Source organism: Heloderma suspectum, chromosome 17 (genome assembly GCF_057233095.1).
Source record: "Heloderma suspectum isolate Gila_16-S chromosome 17, 16-S_ref, whole genome shotgun sequence".
In the NCBI taxonomy this organism is placed as follows: domain Eukaryota; kingdom Metazoa; phylum Chordata; class Lepidosauria; order Squamata; family Helodermatidae; genus Heloderma; species Heloderma suspectum.
This window is the reverse complement of record NC_139474.1, coordinates 9850918-9868266: the sequence shown is the minus strand read 5'-3', so window position 1 is coordinate 9868266 and position 17349 is coordinate 9850918. Positions and strand designations below refer to the sequence as shown.

The window sequence follows — 17349 nt, the reverse complement described above, 5'->3', positions numbered from 1 at the left end:
AATTGGGGGACGGGGGGACGGATGACAATGTAAGCAACCCTGAGCTGCTTGGCGGAAGAGTGTGCTAAAAACACTGATCACGATAACAATATTAATAGTTTAAAAAGTTAGCAGGTGAGTTGCTGGTCAAACTATTCGAATTACATGTCATTACATTATTGATCTCTTCAGTTGGGGTATGCATTGGGTAGGCACCTGGAAAAGCCTTTGGCTTGGGACGATCATTGTTTTTCTTGTCAGAAGCTATCTGCTTCTAATAGTTGCACAACAGGCAGAAATTCAACAGCAGTAGCTTTGTTGCTATGTGTGCAATAGTTAAATCACATATATCGTCTTTAAATCAGGGTGTTGAATCCCTTTCATCCTGAGAGCTGAATTCCATTTCAGAGAAGCTCCCAGGGGCTGCACTCCGATAGTGGGGGGTTTTAGTTTAAAGCTTTTAGTTTAAAGCTCTTCCTGCCAGCAACTAAGCCTTAGGAGAGGCATTTCAACCTTTTAGAATGAAAGAAAAATGCACAAAAGCCAGAGAACCACCAAACGATTGGGGGGAGGGAAGGGGCCACCTGTTCCTCTGCTGTATATGTCTTACAAATTAGGATCTCTCTCTCTGTTCCTGAAAGGGAAGATTCTTCATTCAGGACAGGACAGCAGATTCTGGATATTTCCAGGAAAAGTAAGAACAGCTGGCCACCTTATCCAAGTAGGGTTGCTGTTAAGTCAGGTGCTGTCATCATGACATCCCTTAGCTGGCAAACGTGGTATCTTTTTATGGGGTGTAAAGAGTTATTTATTTACAATATTTATATATTGCTCCACATCAAATATCTGCCGTCCTCCAGATATTTTGGATTACAACTCTCAGCATTCCTGACTTTTAGGCATGCTGGCTGGGGCTGATGGGGGCTGGAGTCCAAAGCATCTGGAAGGCACCTGGTTGGGAAAAGCTGAGGCGGGGAGGATACTGGATACTGTGGACATCAAAGGCTGGGGGGATGGACTTTTTGCCACACTGATGTACAAGGACTTGGAGAAGGGTCCCACTCTGTCTTCATATCTGCATAGTAGCCTCCAGTAAGTGTCAACGTTCATTCCTCTGCCTTACTTATGACATCCAACATTCCCTGAGACAGCCTATCTATTGTGTGATGGGATGAGGTGAAAACTCACCCACTGTTGGGATGACATAGGGGAAGGGAACTAGGCATCAGAAACTGCAACACAGAGGCTGATTTTGGTTGGGGGTTTCCTCCTGATTGTTGTCCTTGGCCTGGAGATAAAGTGATGAGGAAAGCTTAACCTGCTTAATTTCTGCATGACAGATAGCTATCTTTATAAGCACAGAAAAAAACCCTCACAAAAAAGTGGCAACCCTAAAACCAGCCTGACTTCAATATTACCTTAATCTGTATGAACAGTATTGGTTGCAGAATTTTGAACCTCTGCCTACAAAAATGTGGGTGTCCTTAATGCCAGAAGCACAGTTCTCAGGCCCCTTTATACGGTGGTGTGCTTTGTTTTATCAGATGTTTGCTGCAGGAACATAGGAAGCTGCCTTAGACTAGGTCAGACCGTTGGTTTATCTAGCCCTGTGTTTTGTGTTCTGATGGACAGTGGCTCTCTCCAGGGTCTCAGGCAGAGAGAGGCTTTTCCCATTGGCTGCTACATGAATGATCCTTTTAATAAGAGATACCAGACAATAAAGGCTGTTGTTAAAGAACAGTATCATCAGTTGAGAATAACACACTCCAGGGCTTCCCCTTTGTTATTAGGTGACAGAGGTATGATTACTGGAATTGGATTCAACACTGCTAAGAACATAACAACACAAGAAGAGCCACACTGGTTCAAACCAAAGGCCTAACTAGTCCAGCATTATGTTCTCATAGTGGTCAACCAGATACAAGCAGGACATGAGCACAATAGCACCTTCCTCCTCAGCCACTGGTATTCAGACACATACTGCCTCTGATGCTGAAGGTAATATAAAGCCACTGTGACTAGTAGCCATTGATAACACAATCCGATGCATGGCTCCACAAAAGTATCTCCCATTGAGTTCAGTGGGACTGACTCCCAGGTAAGTATGTTTGGGATTGCAGCCTTAGGCTTACATTTCAGCAGGCTGCAGCAGAGGGAGATGAGAAGGTAAGTAGGGCCATTTTACCATCCCAGCTGAAAGGCTACTTGCTTTTCTCCTCTTCCCTCGCCATCCCTTTTTACTTTCATGTCATGTCTTTTTAGATTGTAAGCCTGTGGCAGGGACTGTTTTTTTAATTGATCCTGAGTACGCTGTTTTGGGAACCTTTTTTTTTTTTGCTGAAAAGCAGGATAAAAATGCTTTAAATGAATCAATAGAACGTACCAGGTAGTAAGTCCCATTGAACTGAATGGGTGCAATGGGAGATACTTCTGAGCAGGACATGTCTTAGGATCAGAGTTGCCAACGAGGTTAACTACCAAGCAAATTTGCGGAGGGATTTGTGATTCCTTGCAACAGTTCCACCAGGCTGATCCTACCTCCTCTTTTAAAGCCAATGGTGGCTTCCAGGTCAGCTGTCCATCTAATAGTTGCACTAGGTTTCAAGGCACACAAGCTTCTAAACGTCTCCTTCCTACTCTAGCTGAGGTAGTAGAAAATTCTCCTTCCTACTCTAGCTGAGGTAGTAGCTCGGGGAACAAGGCAGGAAGTTCTCTGAAAGACCCTCGAGCTCAAATTCCGCTCTCCACCTCACAAAATTAGGGGGGCCACCTGGAAAGGGGAAAGAAATTCTAGTGGGAAGGATACGAGTGTAACACTGAGGAAGCCTGCGCTGGCCAATCGGTGCCGCGGCCGCGTTCCGGTGTCTCATTCTAAAGCGTCCGGGTCAAAATAATTTCAGGATTGGACCACTGAGGGCGATTTAAAGGCGGAGAGAAAGCAGAAATGGCGTCTCCTGCGCGGGGCAACCACGTGTGGGTCGGGTCCGAAACGGGTATCCTAAAAGGTAAAAGAGGGAATCGTCTTGTTTTGGGGTGGGCCGGTGGCAAGGGGGATAGTTAGGGATTTCTGGGTAGGAAGAAATAAGTGAGGAGGAAAGGGGGTGGGGTTGCTCACTCCCGCCCGCTCCAAACGAATTTTGGTTCCTTGGGCTGCATGCCTCTGAGCATGTATAGAGTGGCTTTCTTGTTTGAGGCATGGATCGAGGAAAGGGAGAGAGGGAGGAAGAATTGTGGGTGGGAGTGGATGAACAAGGAGGGAAGAGAATCGGAGGTATGTAGGAAAAGACGCACTCGAGGAGTAATAAAAGGGCGGAGATTAACAAATTAATGGATTAAAATAGGCATAGCAATGGGTATTGGCTATGATGGTTAAATGGAACCTCCAGCTCTAGAAGCAAAGTACCTTTGAATATCAGATGCTGGGGACAAGCAACAGGGGAGGGTGGTTGCCTACATTCCCTGCTATGCCCAGAAGGTTCTTGGGGCTGCTCTTGAGAACGGAATGGTGGGACTCCAGCCTGGTCCAGCAGAGCTCTTGATATGCTCTTTATTAGATGAGAAGGAGACAGGGGTCCTGGGGACATTAAGTGTTGGGGCAGAAATGCAAAAGGAAATGTTATGAAGGGAGGTTTATGTGGGGGGAGAGATTGGGCAAAAGGCTTTATAGGTGCCTATAGGTTTATTTATTGATTTGATTTGCACCTTGCCTTTCTACCAAGAAAAGTGGCACTCATGGTGGGTTGCCAGCTTTTCAGCTGTATGCTGTAGGTGTGCCTTTAACAGAGTCTTGAACTGATCTGTAGCTAGTAGGCTGTTGCAAAGGTCACTTGTAATTCCTGTAGATCAAGCCCAGGTTAAGGGCCACAGTTATAGGTGGGGTCCTTTGGTGTAATGATCTGCTGCAACGTGTGGCCCTGTTTCCTTGAATAAAAGCTGTGTGAGAACACAAGGTGGCGTAGTGTGGTCCCTGAAATTCCAGCACGTTATCTACATTATAAACTTATAGGGGAGGAAGCTAGAAAGTTGTGAGGGGCAGGTAGGGTCCATCAGCCCCCCAGCTTCCCCTTGGTGATGGTGAATTGTGCAGAGAAGGTTAGCCATCAGCCTGTTTTGATATCCCTTTCTTTCCCTTTTCTCCTTTTAGGAATAAACTTGCAGAAGAAACAGGCCACAAACTATAAGTTGGGGGATGTGGTGCTCAGTCGCCATGATGCTGTCACGGCCATGTGTTGGGCAGATCCGTATGAGTCTGAGGTGATGGGATCACCCTCTCCTAAGGGAGCTGGGAGGGTTTGGGGTTGGGGGTGATGCTGGTGAAAGAAAACTTGAAGTGGGAAGAGAATATATGATCATGGAAGTTGTGAGGCAGGGAAGGGAAAGATTCCTGCCTTAAACGCACAGACCATAAGCATGTCACCAAAATGACAAGAAGGCTTAGAAACCAGCAATGACTTTTGTAGGCTGCAGGGATGTGCGGTCAGATTTTGCTTGTTATGCAATTTAAACTGTAATCCCTGAGGGAGGTAGAACATAAAATGCTGCCTTAGAACAAGTCAGATCATTGTTCCATCTAGCTGACTGACAGCAGGCCTCCAGGATTCTGGACAGGAAATTTCCTCGGCCCTATTGGAGATGCCAGAATTTGAACCTGGAACTCCCTGCATGCAAAGCACATGCAAAGCATGTGTGCTGTCACTGAGATATAGTCCTTCCCCAAGGGGTAAACCTGCTCCCACCATTGGCTGATTGCTCATGGCCAATGAGCACAAAGGCACTGAGATCATTGACAAGGGCTTGAACATGTAGAGCTGCCTTTACTGAGTCAGACCAATTTATCCCAGTATTGTCTGCTGTGCCCAGCAGCGGCTCTCCAAGGTTTCAGGTACAGGTCTTTCTAGCCCCCATACTTGATGTCACTTTAACTGGAGATGACAGGGATTGTACCTGTGATCTTTTGCATGAGTTCTACCACTGAGCCATGGCCCTTCCCTAAAAGAGAGTAGCCAAGGATGTGTAAGTGATTCCTAATAGTTCATGTTTTCTTTCTCTGTATCCTTTTGTTTCTCTGCAGATCTTTGTGGGATGCCTTGATGGATCGGTCAGATTGTTTAGTACTGAGAAGGGCAAGTTCACTGATACCCGAGACTGTGTAGGAGGAGAGGGACCCTTCTGTGGCTTGGCTTGGCTTGATAGGTAAGGACTAATACCTTCCGTCTTCCTTGGCCATCATCTGCCCTCAGAAAAGGACAGACTTCCTGAGACTGTGGAGCCAGACATCTCTTAACTTCTAACATCAAATTCCCCACATTGCTGTCTCCTTATCGCTTGATCTGACGCTGTGCATTCTGCAGAGGCGGTCCTAAGATGTTTTGGTGGCCTCAGGGAAATATTGAAATGTGTGTTTTCTGCTCCCCATCCCTAATCAAGATCCTGAAACCTTAAACCATGTTGGCCTGTCCTTATCCATTCCTCCTAAAATGTTCTCTCTCTTGAGCCATGAGGACTAGAGAGGCACCCAAGTTGTGAACATTTGTATTCTCAGAGGTTATGCACATATTCACGTGCATCATGGTGTCTTGCAGCTGAAATGTGTGCATTACCTCCACTTGAAAATGTGTTGGAGATTATGACCTGGTTCACAGATAACACAATAAGCCAGGATGTATGCAAGCAGCCTGCACCAGGCTTTGCTCTTTCCTTTATGCGAGCAGCAAAACATGCCAGGATTCAGCACTCAAGCGTAGCTTCCTGTGATGTGTGAACTGAGATCTACTGTGAAGTGTTTGCAAAATAAGGCAGGATCAGAAACCAGCTTAAATCAGGGTTGAAAATCTGGCTTGTTTGCAAGCACTTCATCATAGTTCTGGGTTCGCACATCACAGAAAGCTATGGTTGAGTGCTGATGCGTGGTTTCTTTTGCCGTTCATGCAAAGGGAGGAGCAAAGCAGCAGGTAAGGGGCTCCATGATGGTGTGTGCTGCTCATGCATGTCCTGGCTTCTGAAGCCAGAATCTTTGACTTATTCTTGCATGTGGACATGGCCAACGTAAGAATTATCTTTCTGGATCTCACCCAAAGATCCAGCATTCTGCCCCTGACAGTTGCCTTCATGCTTCTTGGTGAACTATGCTCACCTTCCCGTCATCCTTACTGTTTTTGTGCCACTGAGGTCTTGGGTGTTTCTGGTCTTTTTTCCTTTTTCTCCACCCCACCCTTCCCCTAGATTCAGGCCTTCTCACTTTCAATAAGCACACCAAAGCAGGCTGGGAGAGGCACGTGTATTTCTGTCTGTTTCTGCTGCAGCAAAAATGCTGCCCTTTAATAGATGCTGCCGTAGACGACTGCTTAGTGTTATAGCAACAAAGGAGCTGCCTTATACCAGGTCTAATTGTCCATTTAGCCCAGTATTGTCTGCTCTGACTGGTGGCACCTCTCCAGGGTCTTTCCCATTTCCTGCTACCTGATCCTTTTAAAGTGGAGATGCCAGACATTGAACCTGAGATCTTTGGCATACAAAGCATGAGCTCTACCATTGAGTATGGAGGTAAGCCCTCCAAAGGCTTTTTCCTTATTTGGAAAGGGTTGCCACTGAAGATCCTCAGCATTTACACCTCCAGTTAATTTCACTCTTTCTCCCCTCTTCATTGTTTGACCATTCCCTGCAGCTCCCTCATCACCTGTGTCGAGTCTGGCTTGCTGAAGGTCTGGCGGGATGCCTCCTCAGAAAACGTGAGCCTCTTCTTACAGTCCCCCCACCTCCCACATCATACACAAGAAGAGCCAAAGTGGGTTACAGGGAGGGAAGGGTAGGAGGCTTTCATCTCCTGTGGAAGGAGAATAGTGTTTGAACACTCCTCTGGTAATCCTTCTCTGAGTAGGCATCTCTGTAGAGATGAGAACACAGTAGTTGATGGGGAACAGTGAAATGAGCCAATGGTGTAATGAGCCAAGTAATGACAACTTTCAGGATAATATTTCTGGGCTTGTGGGAACTATATGTCAAGATGCGTGTGGAACCCCTAATTCCTGTCTACTGCTGTGTTATTCCACACACCCCAAAAGGAGAGCACATATATTACTATGACAAATATTATGGTAAGGGCACTGCGAGTACAATTTATGGGTCTCAGCAAGTGTGTGATCATGCCACATTCCGAACCTGGCTCCGAGTGACTTGTCGGGGTACTATAGTAGATGATTTCCTGCAGCGGGAGGAGGTTGGATTAGATGGCCTTTGCGGTCCCTTCCAACTCTGTGGCATGTTTGCATGGCCCTTTTAAGCCAGTTATCCTGGGTTATTAAACCATAATCTGGATTAGCTGCACACCCACTGGTGTGAACAGGTAAGCAAACTAAGCATGGATACCTTAGCATGATGTCTGAACCCAGGATTATGGTTATTATGCCTGAACAAGCCAAGATTCAGAAACCAAAAACCTTGGTTTAAAGTGGGTTTATGATTCTGGCTTGTTTGGGTGCAGTAAATCATAATCCTGGGATCAGATGTCGCACTAAGACTGCCTTCCCCAACCTGGTGCCCATCAGATGTGCTGGATTACAACTCCCAGCACTGCCAGCATTTAGACTTCCTTCTGTCTAAACATAAGATTTTGCCATTAGTCTGTTTCAGCAAACTCCGTAACACCTTGTGGCACTTTAAAGGCTAAAAAGATCTATTGTCGTAGACACTTTTGTGGACTGAAACCCATTTTGTCAGTCTTAATAGCTAGAAACTTGGTTGTTTTTCTTCATTGATGATTTTCAAGAAATTAATTCCTGTGACTTTCATTGTGGTCCTGCAGAATTACAGCTTTTGCACAGCCCTGCTGTTAACCATCTTTTTTGTTCTTTTTTTTAAATAGTACTTTATAAAAATGTTGCTTGATATTCATCATCCTTGCACCAAGGATGGATTTTTCTTGTTGGTGTATATTGGCGAGGGATTGAGAATGAGAGTTGTTGGCGCCCAGGGTAGATATAGTTGTCTAGCTGAGGATTTGAATCCGAGCCATGCAGGTCCTTATGTTAGACAATCTGTCCACCAGAGCATGCATTTTGTACACCTCCACCATTACAAATATCTCCTGTGTCACAGGTGGAGATCCAAGTGGGCCCTGGCGTGTGCCGCATGCGCCAGAACCCTAAGCAGCTTCACCACATGGCCACAGGTGGCAAGGAGAACTGCCTCAAGGTGTGGGACCTACACCAACCGCAGGAGCCTATTTTCCGAGCCAAAAACGTGAGTGTACTGTACTCTCTGATAGCCTGGGCTCCTGGTTTTGTACATAAATGTAGTATCTGTGGAGATTTTTAGGTATAATTTCTGGCAGAAAGTCACCTTCCCTGCATTCACACCTCCCCTTGTTCTTCTGTCACAGGTACGGAATGATTGGCTTGACCTGAGGGTACCTGTCTGGGAGCGGGACATGCAGTTCTTGCCTGGATCGGAGAAAATTGTTACCTGTACTGGACACCACCAGGTAAGTGCAGGGGAAGAGATGTGGGCTGAGGAAAGCACTTAAGTTGCCCCTTCCTTGAAGCAGTTTATATTTGGCTACCATCATTCCTACCCTGGTCATATCCAGACCAGATGACTCTAATGCACTTTATGTGGGGCTGCTTTTGAAGGGGGTTTGGAAATGACAGCTGTTCTAAAATGAAGTGGCAAGAGTGTTAACTATCGCATCTGCCTTGGGGCATATAAATCTAACTTTACATTAACTACACTGGGTTCCCAGTAGATTTCAGGGCTTGGCTCTGGTTTGGACATTTTCAAGCCTTAAATGGTCTGGGGCCAGGATACCTCAAGGACCATGTTCTCCCATATGATCCTATTCAGTCATCTAAATCACTTTGTGAGGCCCTGCTCTGTGTCACATGTCATGAGGGGCTACAGAGAGGGCAGGGTCTTCTCAGCGGTGGCATCTCAATTGTGGAACTCCTTTCCTAGGGAGGATCATCTTTCTCCCTCATTAATTGTGTTCGGGCAACAAGTTAGGATTCTGTTATTTCAGAAGGCTTTGGGGGACAGCCTGAGGAACTATGGACGGAGGTCCGTAACATTGTTCAGGAGGCAGCAACTCAATCCATCCCAAAGAAAAAGAAATGCAAGAAAGCCAAGTGGCTGTCTGATGAGGCTTTACAAGTAGCTCACGAAAGAAGGGAAGCGAAAAGCAAGGGAGAAAGGGGAAGATATACCCAACTGAATGCAGAGTTCCAGAGAATAGCAAGGAGAGACAAGAAGGCCTTCTTAACTGAACAATGCAAAGAAATCGAGGAAAACAACAGAATGGGAAAGACTAGAAATCTCTTCAAGAAAATTGGAGATCTCAAGGGAACGTTTTGTGCAAAGACGGGCATGATCAAGGACAAAGAAGGCAGGGACCTAACAGAAGCAGATGAGATTAAGAAGAGGTGGCAAGAATACACAGAAGAACTATACAGGAAAGATCTGAATGTCCCTGATAGCCATGATAGTGCGGTCACTGAACTTGAGCCGGACATCCTCGAGAGTGAAGTCAAGTGGGCCTTAGGAAGCATTAGTAACAACAAAGCTAGCGGAGATGACAGTATTCCAGCCGAGCTATTTAAAATCCTAAAAGATGATGCTGTTAAAGTGCTGCATTCAATATGCCAACAAATCTGGAACACTCAACAGTGGCCACAAGACTGGAAAAGGTCAGTTTACATTCCAATTCCAAAGAAGGGCAACGCCAAAGAGTGTTCAAACTACCGCACAATTGCGCTCATTTCACATGCCAGCAAGGTGATGCTCAAAATCCTACAAGCTAGGCTTCAGCAGTATGTGAACCGAGAACTACCGGAAGTGCAAGCTGGGTTTAGAAGAGGCAGAGGAACTAGAGATCAAATCGCCAACATTCGCTGCATCATGGAGAAAGCAAGAGAATTCCAGAAAAATGTCTATTTCTGCTTCATTGACTACGCTAAAGCCTTTGATTGTGTGGATCACAACAAACTGTGGCAAATTCTGAAAGTGATGGGAGTACCAGACCACCTTACCTGTCTCCTGAGAAACCTGTACGAGGGTCAAGAAGCAACAGTCAGAACCAGACATGGAACAACCGATTGGTTCAAAATTGGGAAAGGAGTACGACAAGGCTGCATATTGTCACCCTGCTTATTTAACTTATATGCAGAGTACATCATGAGAAATGCCGGGTTGGATGAATCAGAGGTTGGAATTAAGATTGCTGGGAGAATTATCAACAACCTCCGATATGCAGACGATACCACCCTAATGGCAGAAAGCGAAGAGGATCTCAAGAGCCTCTTGTTGAGGGTGAAAGAGGAGAGTGCAAAAGCTGGTTTGAAACTCAACATTAAAAAAACTAAGATCATGGCATCTGGCCCCATCACTTCCTGGCATATAGAAGGGGAAGAAATGGAAGCAGTGACAGATTTTACTTTCTTGGGCTCCAAGATCACCGCAGACGGTGACTGTAGCCATGAAATTAAAAGACGCTTGCTCCTTGGGAGGAAAGCTATGGCAAACCTAGACAGCATAGTAAGAAGCAGAGACATCACCTTGCTGACAAAGGTCCGTCTAATCAAAGCTATGGTTTTCCGAGTAGTAATGTATGGCTGTGAGAGCTGGACTATAAGGAAGGCTGAGCGCCGAAGAATTGATGCTTTCGAACTGTGGTGCTGGAGAAGACTCTTACGAGTCCCCTGGACTGCAAGGAGGTCAAATCAGTCTATCCTAAAGGAAATCAACCCTGACCGCTCATTGGAAGGACAGATAATGAAGCTGAAGCTCCAATATTTTGGCCACCTAATGCGAAGAGAAAACTCCCTGGAAAAGACCCTGATGCTGGGAAAGACTGAAGGCAAAAGGAGAAGGGGACGGCAGAGGATGAGATGGCTAGATAGCATCACGGATGCAATGAATATGAACTTGAGCACACTTCGGGAGAGAGCGCAGGACAGGAAGGCCTGGCGTGCTATGGTCCATGGGGTCACGAAGAGTCGGACACGACTGAACGACTGAACAACAACAACAACAACAAGATACAGTTTCTCCTTCGCTTTTTCTCACTTTGGGGGGTGTTTTGCTGTTTTTGTGATGTTACTGTTCACTTGTATTTCTGTATTGTACTGATTTAATAGATGGAAGGGCATAAGAACATAAGGACCATGCTGGATCAGACCAAGGGTCCATCTAGTCCAGCATTCTGTTCACATAGTGGCTGCCCATGGGAAATCCACAAGCAGGGCATGGGTGCAACAGCATCCTCCCACCCATCTTCCCCAGCAACTGGTGTACATACGCATAATGCCTCCGATACTGGAGGTAGCTTAGAGCCATCAGGACTAGTAGTCATTGATAAGACTTATCCTCCATGATTTTATCCAATCCCCTTTTAAAGCCATCCAAATTGGTGCCCATCACTACATCTTGTGGTAGCAAATTCCATCATTCATGCGTTGTGTGAAGAAGTACTTACTTTTATCTGTCCTGAATCTCCCACCACTCAGCTTCATGGGATGAACCTAGGTTCTAGTATTGTGAGAGAGGGAGAAAAATGTCTCCCTATCCACTTTCTCCACAGGGTATAAATGATCTAAATAAATACAATTCCCAGTAAATCCCAGCCTTTTCCCTAACAAACTCTATATTGTGCAAAATATGGTAAATTTCCAACCACAACAAATTAGCTCAGTTTGTGAACGTGATGCTGGTTTGATCTTTATTTCCTATGGTTATAGCATTTGGGAGCATGTCTGCAAGTGCTGAATTCCACTCTTGACCCTCTTGGTCTTCTACCTCCAGGTCCGGCTGTATGACCCCAGCTCCCCACAGCGCCGCCCTGTGCTGGAGGCCACCTTTGGCGAGTACCCGCTCACTGCCCTCTCACTGACTCCTGATGCAAAGTACGTCTATCCCAAACTTGACTTTTTGGGAATGTGGGTGTATGACTGGCCCTGAAACTCAGTAGGGCCATCTTTCTGCTGTGGGATAGAACCCTAAATGGCAGTGTTCTTGGGTACTCAGAGCAAGGCACTGCCTGTGTGAAGAGTGTTCTGTTGCAAAACAGGAAATGCTTTAAAAATGTCTAATTCCTTTTTCTGTCTTCCTCGTAGTGCTGTTGTAGTTGGCAGCTCGCGGGGGGATGTGGCAGTCATAGATCTACGGCAAGGTAAGTATCGAGGGTTTGGAGGAGGAGCAAAAGGGTTTTGGATCTAAAGTGAATCTGGAAGGGGAGTTGCAGAGGTCTGTAAGGAATCAAGGTGGACTAAAGAAGAAAGGCAGAAGGAGGCCACAAGGACAAGATGTGTAGCTAGAGAGGCAGCTTCTTTACCAAACGGGGAGGTTCTCAGAGCAGGTGGCAGGAAAGAGCAGCATTCAGCTAGGCAAAATACATCCCCTTGCTGTCTTTAGCCCTAGCAAGTGGTGTACGTTACCAATGTTTCTCAGAACTTTCTAATTTGGGCCCACATTCTATGCCCCCACCCTACAAAATTGAGCACCAGCCATTTGCTCTATGGTCTAGCATGCAGATCTCTTGCCTTCTGCCGTGTGAAAAGACTGGGATATAGATTCAAATTTTCATCCAACTCTGGCCTTTGTAAGAGGAATAGAAGGTCATCTCTGACCCCTCTTAAAACCATGCACCAGGAAACACCTTTGGAACAAAGCACTGGCTTTTCCCAAATCCGATCAGGCAAGGACGGGGGGAAACTCATTTAAATCATGTGGATTAATAAGAATTGTCTGCTAGAGGGCATTTAACTTAGCTGTGTGCCCTGCCTGGTGAACAGGGAAATCGCCACCTCCTCAGGATCCTATTCCCTCTTTGGGCAGGCCACATTGCGGTGTGAGATGTACATCCCAAGGTAATTCTGTACAAGCACTGAAAAAGCATAGGACATTATGTTGGCATACCTTCAGTCCTGTCTTTACAACCATAAGGAGTAGAAACTTTATATATAATAGAAAGCTGAGACTCTCGGGGGTCTGAATTAGTTAACCTGGTAATTGTGTCTCCCTGCGACAGGGCGGTTGGTAAAGTGCCTCAAGGGTTTCGCTGGGAGCGTCCGTGCCATCCAGTGCCACCCAGTGCTGCCTCTGGTGGCCTCGTGTGGGCTGGACCGCTTCCTTCGTGTGCACAACCTCCATCACAAGCGCTTGGAGCATAAGGTGAGAAGGAGCCCTAATACTAAAATAGTGGCAGGGTTGCATTTAGATAAAGGAAGTGGGATCTGTAACATGTTGTGTTGTATCCTCAACTCCTTGCAAGAGTGCTCCTGTTCAGGGTTCCAGCCAGCACACCATGCCTTCCTCTAGGACATGATAAGCTATAAAGAGTTCGAATGGAGCTCCTGTCTCTTTCCCACCACCCCACATTTTCCATTTTTCTTTTCCAGCTGGTTCTCAGCTTTCTGTGGCTTCCAAGCAGGGTGGGGTAGTTTTTCTTTTGAGGGATTTAGGGGGGTTTCTAAAGTGTTTTTTGTACTGATGCACATCTCAGGGTTGCCCCAAGTATTGTCAAGGGCTCCTTGGAGGTCTCTCTCAGTCTAATCCAGTAGCCAAGTCCAGACACAGACAAAGGGATTCTTTTCAAAGCTTTATTCCTCTTTTACAACTTAACAACTCTACTGTTAGCAACTAGATATGAGCAGCAGAGTACCTATGCCCTAAGTTGGAACAGCTGGTCCCCGTTAGAAAGGGAATCACTGGCAGACCCTGAACCTAAGGGCTAGGGAGAGTCCCTCCCCTTTTCCCTTGGATCCTCTGGGCGCAACTGTTGTTTGCGCGCCAACCGGGCACTACGCCTCCTTTCCGCGCCCTCCATTTGGTGCTGCTCCCTGCGTCGGCGTCGCGCGTCCAGCAAGTCTGCTTCCTGCGCTCTGTCACTCCCAGGACTGTTATCTAAGCTAGGAATGCCGGTGGGAAGAATCTCTGTCAGCTGTTGGCCCTGGGAAAGATGAGCGTGCTCTTCTCCCAGGAGCGACTCCTCTTCCTCAGAATCAGAACTACTCTGGGATTCTATGGGTTCAGTGTCCACCTTGACAAGTATGCCGTTACTTCCCTCTTGATTCTCAGTAGCCCTATTTGGCCTACAATTCTATTGGCACTCACCACCTGAGTTTGATATTAGAGGGAATGCTGCTTAGGCCTGTCATATTCCATGGGGTATCAAAATGGTTAGGGTACGCTGCCCAGGTCCTAAACCCTGAAATGTGGTGCTATGTAGGCCAAAAGAAAAATTAGGTGACTCACTATGTTACCCGATGTCACTATACCTGGAAATTATTTAAGGCACTTCCATGCCCAGAGAGTGTATAGATGTGGCAAAACAGTTAAGATATTACTTAGCCACCCAGAATGCTGTACACAGGTTGTCCAAGATGCCTTGATTACTGGAGAATTCTAATAAAGGTATATTCTTGCGTCTAACAGTCAAAACCTGGGGATGACCTCAAAATGGAGGCCACCATTCCAAACAGAGCAAATGAAGCTGCACGTCGGAGAGATTTTCGGCTATGGGGAGTTCTGTCCTTCACTAGCAGCAGCCAGGAATGTGGCTGTAGGCTTGCAATTCAGAATCCCCATTTACTAGTCTATTTACAAAGAGCCTAATGTTAAGCTAAGCATCGTAAGATAAAGGAAAAAGACAATTCCAGTTCTCCATGAGAGAAGACTAAAACATGCAACTCCCCACTGCTGCTGGAAATGGGTACCATCCAGCAAAACATTACTGTTTGATTCTGGCAGTTGTATAACTTGCTCCTCACAGTCCCATTTAGACATGTTTTGCTTTATATGCCTTGGAACAGTGAATAATTTAATATTCTTGAATATTTTTCTACATGAGTACTAGATAATTCTGTTAGCTAAAGTACACCCTTAATTTATTATTAACTTTATTTTTATTAAGACAAGAACTTCAGAAGTACTGGGTTTGGGGCTGTCTATATATTCCCTCCTCCCTGTGTGGGTGGGATTTTTTTAGTCCTGTACCAGCCCATTAACGGAAAAAAATGCCTGTATTGGTTACAGGTTTATCTGAAATCCCGATTGAACTGCTTGCTACTGACCAGCCGAGAGGAATGGGAGGTGAGTTGAAAGTAATGGGGATTTGGGAGGAAGTATTTTTATAGTTCCTATTTGTGATGAGGCTGTATTTCCAGAATGTGTGAACAACTTGGAATTTTGTTGTGCATTTAAGGTAACAGGTGTGTGTGTTCATTATTGCCTGCATAATTTTAAGGCCAGGGATGGGCAAAGAATCTAGAAATAGTATTACTGTTTTTTTAAGTGTTCATGGGCTTCCCAAGGCTATAGAAAGCTGCCTTATATACTGTACCATATCAGACTGTTTGTTTAGCTCAGTATTGTCTAAACTGACTCTCCACGGTATGTGATGGGGTTTTCCTGTCATCTGATGCTTTTAAGAACATAAGAGCCATGCTGGATCAAACCAAGGGTCCATCTAGTCCAGCATTCTGTGTTCATGGTGGCCAACCACTTGCCCATGGGAAATCCACAGGCAGATGAGTTCAACGCCACCCTCCCACCCATGTTCCCTAGCAACTGGTGTACATAGACAGACTGTCTCTGGTACTGGAGGTAGCGGATAGCCATCAGGACTAGTAGCCATTGATAGCCTTTTCCTCCAGGAATTTGTCTAACCCCCTTTTAAAGCCATCCAAATTGGTTGCCATCTGTGGTGGCAAATTCCATAATTTAACTATGTGCTGTGTGAAGGACTTCCTTTTATCTGTCCTGAATCTCCCACCAATCAGCTTCATCTGATGACCCCAGGTTCTAGTATTATGAGGGGGAGAAAAATGTCTCCCTCTCCACTTTCTCCACACCATGCATAATTTTGTACACCTCTATCATGTCTCCCCTTACTCGCCTTTTGCCCCAAGCTAAATAATCCCAGCTGTTGTAACCTTTCCTCATAGGGGAGTTGCTCCAGCCCCTTGATTGTTTTAGTTTCCCTTTTCTGCACTTTTTCCAACTCTACATTATCCTTTTTTTTAGGTGCAGTGACCAGAACTGCACACAGTATTCTAAATGTGATCGCACCATAGATTTGTATGATATTGGCAGTTTAATTCTCAATTCCTTTTCTAATTATGCCTAATTGTTTGGCTGGAGATGTGAGGGATTGAACCTGGGACGTTCTGTGTGCAAAGCAGGTGCTCTACCTCTGAGCTTATGGTCTCTCCTCTATAGACCAGGTGGATATGACTATTATACCTAAAGCCAAAACATGCTATAGTGCAAATACATCCTAGATCTGCTTGTCTCCTCTCCCCAGGATGAGGACCTCGACCCTTCCACTGACCTCCAGTGTGACATGAAGGAGGAAGAGGACGATGAGATCTGGAACTCCATGGAAGTGGTGGCCACCAAGCGGAAAACAGAACCACAGCTGTCCTCTGATGTGTGGAGTGAGGAGCTCCAAAAGGAAAAGGGCCTCAAAAAGCAGAAGAAAATGAAGAAAGCTGAGTCTTGATATCGGGGTTAGGGAGGGGAGATGACCTCTGCCTTCTTAATAGAGGCAAGCACAAACGTTCCTGGATCTCTGACTTGGACACTTGTTGTGTTGGTCAAGGAAGAAGAGACAAGAAAGGATTCCCAGCTGCCTTCTACTACTCTGTAGGAAAACTTTACTGTGTGGGAGGGGTGGTTGTTCTTGTTGTTCCTTACTCCTACACCAATCCCAGCTCATCTTTGAGTAGAGGAGCTGGAATGGCAGGAATTTGAAGCTGCATTTGCAGGATCTTATAAGAACATTTTTTTTCTTGCAGGGGGGAGTGAGACAGGTGAAATTCTTCATTTCCCTTCTCTGTTCTCACCTTTGGCTGCTGTGCAGTTCTGTCCAGTTAATTTGATTAAACATGCCTTCTTGTGCAATATGTTCCATACATCAGCTGTTTTGGCTGTTTATTGGGCAAGAGGTGGAGTTGGCAGGAAAGAGAAGTATGCTCTCTCTCCCCTGTGCTATTTACAAAGGCTGCTTTTCAATTAAAAAAAAGCTTAAGGAGGAGTTTGTTTTATTTATCCTAAGTATTTGTGCACTCCTTTTTACGGTCAAGCCATTACAAAGCAACATACATGACACTATATTATGAATATCAGATAGATGTAGTTACTATGAGAACTGCTGTGAATTACACAAACCATTTCTACTCTTGTAGAAAGCTAGCAGTCAAGACATAAATTTCCAGAGCCCTCTTAAAGGCCTATAGTGAAGGGGGCAAGTATAAGTCAACCAGAAGAGAGTGCCATAACTGTAGGCCACCACCAAGAAGGCCCTATTGTAGTGTGTGAATGACATTTTAACTCAATTTTTGGGATGGTACTAATGGTACCTCTATTTTTTATTTTTAAAAA

General features: G+C 45.6%; 1 protein-coding gene across 1 annotated transcript; it reads left to right on the top strand.

Annotated features, from left to right (window-relative positions):
* Window positions 1-2888: 2888 nt before the first annotated feature.
* WDR74 (WD repeat domain 74) lies at window positions 2889-17020 on the top strand. The gene is made up of 11 exons (XM_084823514.1): window positions 2889-2984; window positions 4124-4233; window positions 5051-5172; window positions 6644-6707; window positions 8074-8217; window positions 8357-8458; window positions 11770-11870; window positions 12081-12136; window positions 12995-13137; window positions 15001-15057; window positions 16271-17020. The coding sequence occupies exons 1-11, from the start codon at window positions 2924-2926 to the stop codon at window positions 16466-16468; spliced, it is 1158 nt and encodes a 385-aa protein (XP_084679640.1). The 5' UTR covers window positions 2889-2923; the 3' UTR covers window positions 16469-17020.
* The last annotated feature ends 329 nt before the right edge of the window (window positions 17021-17349 follow it).